At 37.2% G+C, this 8,193-nt stretch overlaps 1 protein-coding gene across 1 annotated transcript in view; it reads right to left on the bottom strand.

The window, feature by feature from the left end:
- Window positions 1-850: 850 nt before the first annotated feature.
- The window catches only part of LOC109205247 (PITH domain-containing protein 1), a 7,881-nt gene continuing 538 nt past the window's right edge, over window positions 851-8,193 (bottom strand). The window contains exons 2-9 of the mRNA XM_019367927.1: window positions 7,589-7,669; window positions 6,302-6,351; window positions 4,944-5,021; window positions 4,731-4,788; window positions 4,523-4,572; window positions 4,162-4,270; window positions 4,015-4,076; window positions 851-1,187 (exon numbers count right to left, since the gene is read on the bottom strand). Of these exons, the coding sequence (XP_019223472.1) occupies window positions 1,145-1,187; window positions 4,015-4,076; window positions 4,162-4,270; window positions 4,523-4,572; window positions 4,731-4,788; window positions 4,944-5,021; window positions 6,302-6,351; window positions 7,589-7,669 (531 nt within the window). The 3' untranslated portion in view covers window positions 851-1,144. The remainder of the gene's footprint in view (window positions 1,188-4,014; window positions 4,077-4,161; window positions 4,271-4,522; window positions 4,573-4,730; window positions 4,789-4,943; window positions 5,022-6,301; window positions 6,352-7,588; window positions 7,670-8,193) is intronic.

Below are 8,193 nucleotides of genomic sequence, written 5' to 3'. Positions count from 1 at the left end.
TTTACGGGTTTAGAAATTATAAAGTTTGCGGGTTAAAAATTCTGCGGTTTCGAAAGTTTAGCATTTCGAAAGTTTATGAAAAATGTGGGTTCGGAAGGTTGTTGGTTTGAAAGTTTACGGCTCCATATTTATTATATCTAAATTATTTATGAATACTCTTGAGAAGTCATTTTTCTTAATTTGCGTACCAAACACCGGAAAATGAATAAGATTACTACTTGTTTTTCAAGAAAAAATTTTCTTGGAAAACATTTTCCACATAAAACATTTTCCGTTGTACCAAACACACCCATAGTTTTGGAATATTTTTTTTGAGATATCAAAATAACTTTTCTATCAATGAAGGCCTCTAGAATCTGGAACTTTTGCTGGTTGAAAAGCATATTCACAAACAACAGAAATTGAGTAAATAGGAGGGAAGAACCATTTCTGAAACTCATTTTAGGCATCCTGATTTGAGAAACATCATATATCTAAAGGTAGAGCGGCTGCAGAAATTTACTCTTCATACGGCCAAGGCTGAAGAAACATGTGCACAGGGAAAAGCACAAGTCGGATGGAGTTTTCAAGCACTGAATCGCAGAAAAGATGCACCAAACAAAAAAAGGAACTCATTATACCCATGGATTACCCAGCTAAGCTCCAAAAGGGGCATAAATTTTTGCAATGATAAAATATGAGGTTAATGCCACTGCCCCATAACCATCTGCTTAAGCTACCGATGATTTGCACCACGAAAGACCAAGAATCTACTCTAAAATCAGCATTTTTCTTGAAAGTTGCAAATGCTGACTAAAGCTTTCGATGGCACAATCAAGCAACAAAAACTGGAAACCTCAAAAGGCAAGAATGACAACTGAAACCCATTTCTCGCATCTGATTTTGAGAAGTACGACAAATCTCAAAGCTCGAAAGAGTGTAGATATGCCACCCTTCATGTGGAAGGTGATATGTCCCAAGTAATAAGTGATTACCTATTGGATCGTGTCAACAGAAAGAGAGAGGGGTAGGGGGTTGGGCTGGGTAAGTAAATGCACTTTTCAGTTAATTATCCAATGATTCCTGGGTATAATTTCAGTACAGGTTCTATCAGTGTACAGCAGAAAGAAAGCACTCTACTAAAGAGAGCTGCCCAAAACAGAACTTATTCCACATGCGAAAGGCCTCCGCCACCCTCAGCTCGAGTCCTGCACACATATATACCATCTTTTAGATGACTAATGGATAACAGAAAAATGCAAAAGGGAGCAGAGGCCAAATTAGAGGAATGTAGTAGGGGCCGGGAGGTGCCAGGATTAGGTTGCACCAGAAAGCAAAGAAGGCTGCAGCCTGATTTTACATGTATACATGGTGGAGGGGTTGACAATAGCAGATAAGTATACTGCGCCAAACAGCATATACGTTGCTCCAAAGAAAAACATCATAGCATCAAACAATTTTTTTTTTTTTTTCTGATAGTGGTGCATGGGCAACTTGCGCACACCTCGACTATTCCGCCGGTACATGCTACCTCACACCAACACAGGTACCGCTTAACTTTGTCCACCAAGGCTTAAGGCATATGGGAATAAATCCCCTAGTATTTTTGCCTCCGAAGGATTTAAACCTGAGACCTCATGGTTCTCCCCTCATTCTATTGACCGCTAGGCTACATCCTTGGGTGCATAGCATCAAACATTTTTAAGCCTCAATACCTCGGAATTACTCATATTAACTAGATGAGAACTCCAAAAATCAAGTTTTCTTGCAGTATCGTATACGCTCCAAGAATATATAAATAGTAGAAAAGTCCTAATAGTATGTATACAAGTGTTTTAAGTTCAATTAGTATGTATAAGCGAGATGGTGTGAACGCGCAATTGGAGCCTAAAGGTATGGAGGCAGATTTGGGAGTCTAAAGGTTTCAAGTTGAGCAGGACCAAGACAGAATACCTGGAGTGTAAGTTCAGTGGAAAGACTCAAGGAGGGGAAGGGGAGGTGAGGCTGGACTCGCAGGTCATCCCTAGGAGAGGAAGTTTTAAGTATCTTGGGTCTATTATTCAGGGGATGGGGAGATCGATGAAGATGTCACACATCGTATTTGGGGGGATGGATAAAATGGAGACTCGCTTTCGGTGTTTTGTCTTATAAGAAGGTGCCACCGAAACTTAAAGGTAAGTTCTACAGAGTGGTGGTCAGATCAACGATGTTGTATGGGGCTGAGTGTTGGCCAGTCAAAATCGCTCATGTCCAGAAGATGAAGGTAGCAGAGATGATGATGTTGAGATGGATGTGCGGGCACACCAGGTTAGATAGGATCAGAAATGAGGTTATTCGCGACAAGGTGGGTGTGGCCCCTATTGAGGAAAAGATGCGGGAAGCGCGACTTAGGTGGTTTGGTCATGTGAGGAGGAGGAGCACAGATGCCCCGGTGAGGAGGTGTGAATGTTGACATTGGATGGCCTACGGAGAGGTAGAGGTAGGCCAAAGAAGAGGTGGAGAGAGGTGATTAGGCAAGATATGACGCGGCTTCAGCTGACCAAGGACATGACCCTTGATAGGAAGGTATGGAGGTCGAGGATTAGGGCAGTAGAGTAGGTAGTCTAGGGTGTTCATAACGGTAGTATTGGCACGCAGTCTCGCTTTCTGTTGGTAGTAGGTTTTTATGACTAACCGTCGTTTTCTTTCATTGTTGATCACCTTACTATCTTGTTGTCTTGATTCTGCTTTTATATGGCTTTTTGGTATTGTCCCTTGTTGTCTATATTTTCATTAATGTGGTGCTTATACTTTCCTGAGCGAGGGTCTATTGGAAACAACCTCTCTATCCTCACAAGGCAGGGGTAAAATCTGCGTACACAATACCCTCCCCAGATCCCGCGGTGTGAGATAATACTGGGTATGTTGTTGTTGTCGTTGTATACAAGTGTTTTTAAACTTTTAAATTTAACGTAATTTTTTTTTTTTTTTTTTTTTTGGTTTTTGAAAAGTAACTTAAAAGTTCATCTGGGAGAAACCTAAGGCTAGGGGCTATGCAAGTCAAAGAGAAAACTCAAGAGTGCAAAGCTAGTACGTTTTCCATTGAAAAGCTTAAACGCCCCTGTTGTCTGCAGCCCAGCAAAATATGTAACCGCCTCATGCATTTAGGATAAAGAGCACTGGTCCTCAGCAAGTAATTTAATGCTCTTCCTATTTTGGGATATCTCAAAATGTTTGATACCATCAACTAATAAAATTATTTTAGGCAACTTTTACAGGTTTCAAGAACTAAAAATTATTTAATGAATCATAGTTCAAATTTGATGTGATATTTTCTCCACCCAACTACGTTTTCCATTGAAAAGCTTAAACGCCCCTGTTGTCTGCAGCCCAGCAAAATATGTAACCACCTCATGCATTTAGGATAAAGAGCACTGGTCCTCAGCAAGTAATTTAATGCTCTTCCTATTTTGGGATATCTCAAAATGTTTGACACCATCAACTAATAAAATTATTTTAGGCAACTTTTACAGGTTTCAAGAACTAAAAATTATTTAACGAATCATAGTTCAAATATGTGATATTTTCTCCACCCGACTAGCTTTTTCAACTATTACTATAATATTTATTTGTTCCTGAAATTAATAAAACTATTATTATAGTATTTTGTTCTACTACAAACTACTTCATTTATTAAACAAGTCAAACAAATATTTCAACCTCCACACTATCAAATAGTATTACAAAGGATGGGATGGAGGAAGTATAAGATATCCGGGACTGCCAGAGTCAATTTCCTACTGATACTTAATCTGCAAGCTAACTCGATTTAAATTTTTATCTTGTATTAGACATGCGACTACCTGAACAAATTTGCTCTTAATCATCAATCTAAAACTTAATAATTCATATCCTAACAGAGAGATGAAGCCATTTCAGGAAATCCAAGACATAACTAACGTTGATTTTGCATTTAAATTAAACTGCCAAAGTAGGAATTAATGCTATAGAAACCCAACATACAATATCTTTCTAAAAAGGCAAAGAGCAACTCACTTGTGATCAGAGGGGTTAGGTACAACCTCATAAACAATATTTGCAACAACGTCCCTCTTCAGCTGTACAAAATAATATCGGAAACAAGTTATGATAAATATCTGAAACCAGTGACCATGGAATTCAAACATTTTTCCCTCTGATTACCTGGGTCGCTTCTCCTTTCAAGCCAATATAATGTATTTGTGTTGTATCACCGCCAAAATTATCAGGGAAATGCAAGGTAATATTTCCCACACTCTGAAACCTAGAATACCTGAATGAATATTTACAGGCAGCATCAGACAACCAAAATAGACATCCAGAATATAAGCAACCTTCTATAACAGTGATCTGAGCAATTTGCTCCATGAAAATATCACAAAATATCTATTATGAAATGGCACTTATGAAATATAAATGTCAATGTATGTGCATGCACGCGCAGGAACAGTGTACAAAGTTACAACTACAAAATTGCCATAAAGGCCATGCAGCAGCAATGTTAAGGATACAATAAGTAATATACCTTGTCTGGTACTCTAAAACTCCTTGTAAGTTCTCGGCTAAATCCCACTCCTTACAAGTAAAACAAGTATCAGCACAAGTGATTGGGGTGGAGGAGGAGGCGTGTTCTAGGCATCAAAACTTCCAAAAGCTAACTTGAGAAGATACCTGAACTGGACTTATCGAAAACAAAAGAAAGAAAAAAAATTGTTACTCCTATATATAAGTACCTGAACTGGTTGCATAGATTGAGCATCTGAAAAATCAATGCCATCCCGATTGATGAACCTGGATTAATTGCAAGAGAGTATTAGGGCAGATAAAACTTCAAAAATACATGTTCAAGAGAATCGTTATAAGTGGCAGCAGCCAGCAGCAGATTGAATGTGCTAGCTAAGAGAAAAGGGAACAGACGAAGGAAGAAGTGTTAATACTATACTCACGCTCTCATCTTAGCTGGACTTGTTCCATCAGCGCCGCCGACAATTGCTATGCTCTTGATTTTAACATCTGCTGTGAACCTATCATGATTGAGTTCAGCCAACGAATATAAGATGAATTGGATGGCCAAGAGAACGGCAATAAATATCTACAGACACAATTTTCTGTTCTCAAACTACAATGAAGATAAACCACTTTGTGCTACTATTTCTGCAACACGATCAACATGATTTGATAATACCTGATTTCAGCAATATCTAGTTGATGAATTAATTACTTTAGTGGTGGAAATTACAGCAAAGAAATTTGGAAAGTTATATTGTAATAGATCCTAAAATTTCTTATTCAAGCGTTAGCCAAAAGAATGAAAAAGGAGGCATCCAATCATCCATATTGTACTGTGAAGTTTCAGGTTCGAAAAGAACAACAATAACAACAACAAACCCAGGTTCGGAAAGAGAAACGGAAAAAATGCAGGAGAATCATTTGGACAAAAAAAGATGGAGAGGCAGACAGAGGGGAATGGAGATAAACGGTGGTGAACAAAATGTTATGTTTCGTTTCCGAGTCCAAAATTGGGTGAAGACGCAGGAACTGAAGGACCTTCTAAATAAAAATTTATAATGCCAGAAAAGACCTTCAAATTTTTTGAAGGAGAAATAGTTCATCAAGGGAACTGTATCACATGAGACTCATTCCTTCCTTTACTTTCACAATCAATCCAAAAGAAAAAGAAATATTACTCCTCTTCCCCCTCATCCCTCTACTCTTTTTCTTTTACAATAGAACTAGAAACAACCTTATAAAAGGTTCATCTTCTTATAATCAACATTTTTTTGCCTTTGGCTTCATGTTCATCTTCCACAACTTCTAAACTTTGCAGCAATCAACCTCTCTAAAAGATTTTTCCTTCATTTTCCTCAAAGAGACAAGAGCAGCAACATGAATCAAAGTAAAACCTTTTCTTACAGCTCCTACTTTGTTAACTGGACCGGTTTATTATTTGAATGAGAACAAATGAGAACAGTTGATTCAAACAAAGGACAGGAAGATACCTTAGGGGTGAAACAATCATCATTACGCGATGTTCAACAAGAATGGAAAGGAGAATGAAAATCTTGTAAATAGGGAAACAAGTAAATTTCGGAAAAGCATCAAGAAAGTTAAATTTTTATATTCAAATTAAACAGATATTGTGCCATTAGTATTGAACATTTGGGGGCGAGGGGCATTTTTGAAGGTGACTGAGAGACATGGAGGAAAAGGAATGTCAAAATGTGTCGGCGACAGGAACGCAGCCCATCAGAAACAAACCAGATGGCTCTGCAAAAGCAGAATAAATAACAAAGTTGGCACTTACGGAATGAAAACAATCAGTTCAGGATCACCTTCATTGCTTTCCAGGTGGCCCTGTATCAAATAATAAGTCAAAGTATAAAGACATCTAACGAGAAATAAAAACGGATCAAATTTCGTGAAATAATGAGGTAAGTTCATCTATATACACAAATACTTATAAAAAAGAAGTTCATATCTTTATAGAAAAAAGTTAGCACCCTGTTGTCTTTCCTTAAACATTTGAAGAAAGACAACTGCTAATATCAGAAGTAATATCACAACCCAATGGATATTCCTGAGTAATCTCTTTTTACCAAGTTGAATGTTAGCAAAATAGTCAATGGTATCACTTTTGATGCAACAACAAGACAGTTACTTGTAACAAGTGGGCGTGTTGGCCGGTTAATTGGTCACATTTTATTCCTGAAAGGCTAAAACTGGTATTAGTCTGGATACAGCACATCATTCTATTACATCTAATAATTATACTTTATCAACTCAATGAAAATCTTTAAAGTGCCCTTGCTCCAAAGAAAAATTAACAAAGAACCCTAGAGAAAGCTATTAAGGTTACCTGCGAAGAGAAAAAACTTTGCTACCATTTGGTTAAAGTGTCTCACAAGTACTTGAAGGAATCAATTTAAAAATCTGCTTTTGGATATTGGAGGGAGTTACATAAAAGGAGTTCTCTTTTTGGGGAAGAAGAAAGTAGGATAACTTAAAAGTTACAATCATCAGCTTTAATGCATATGACATTATACAACTTTTATTTATTTGCAGACAACTTGTCTTCCTTTCCTGGTAGACTTCTCCATCCTGTTGATATAACTTTATATTCTTACCAGGGTTTTATATAGAACTAAAACAAAGTAGAGTCCTTGAGTATGCAAAAAAAATAATCTATCGGGATGACAATATAGATGTATGTGAGACTATGATGCTTTTAATTACACTAACATTTATTATTAATGTCAAAATTAATAAGGTGAAGAAAGATTTTCTATGTCAAGCAAACACCGGCATCTAGCAGCACTTACACCATAATTTTCAAAAAATAATACTTCGTTAAAAGAACTTTGTTCCTTTTTTTTCCCTATGCAATAGTAGGTTTAAGAGATATATTCAATACCAAGAAGCACCAAGCATAAAATGTGTGTTCTTTTGAACAAGAAGACTAAGATAAGAAGACTACTGAACCTATTGAATCTCGGACGAACTGAGTAATCACTACAGACTACATAACATCACAGAGAGAAAAAGGTTAAGGGATTATTTGGTCTAGATCAAGCCATTTTTGGTCTGAGATTACCTCCGAAGTATTCAAACGCTGCTCCCATGGTTTAAAAACGGATTTAACACTTCCTCTGACAGCCTCGTTCAAAGCAGACACCTTTTGGCAGCACAAAAAGTAAAGTATAAGGAACTTGAAGAAGCTAATATATATATGCACAAGCTAATCTGAGCATGTGCAATTCTAGGATCACAATTCTGAAGTTTATATCCATCTCTAACATGGGAACCACCAATCAAAAAGCCCCTGGCATTTTGATTTAAAATATATTCCAAAATCAACACTAACTTCTCTCACAACTTTCGCTGTCCTTAGAATTTAGCTCAATGAGTTTGCACTTAGAATATGGATGATCAATTTGCCTAGCCAACAAAAGAAACAACAGCATGAGCATATCAAATTTCTTATTGGAGCTTTAGTGGCACTATCTCTAGAACTATTCAGGCTCATTAGAGCTGAAATTCGCAACTACACTAAGTTTTCTAACTCCACTCGCACCGTGTTCTCAATTTTATCAAGATATAGAGCTTATCACAACAAAAGTCAGCACCTCTAGCTAGAAATGGAGCAGCCCTTACTATAGAACTGACTGACAGTTAAAAGTTCCAACAAAAAAAAACGTT

Source organism: Nicotiana attenuata, unplaced genomic scaffold (genome assembly GCF_001879085.1).
Source record: "Nicotiana attenuata strain UT unplaced genomic scaffold, NIATTr2, whole genome shotgun sequence".
Classification (NCBI taxonomy): Eukaryota; Viridiplantae; Streptophyta; class Magnoliopsida; order Solanales; family Solanaceae; genus Nicotiana; species Nicotiana attenuata.
This window is presented reverse-complemented; position numbering and strand designations above follow the sequence as displayed.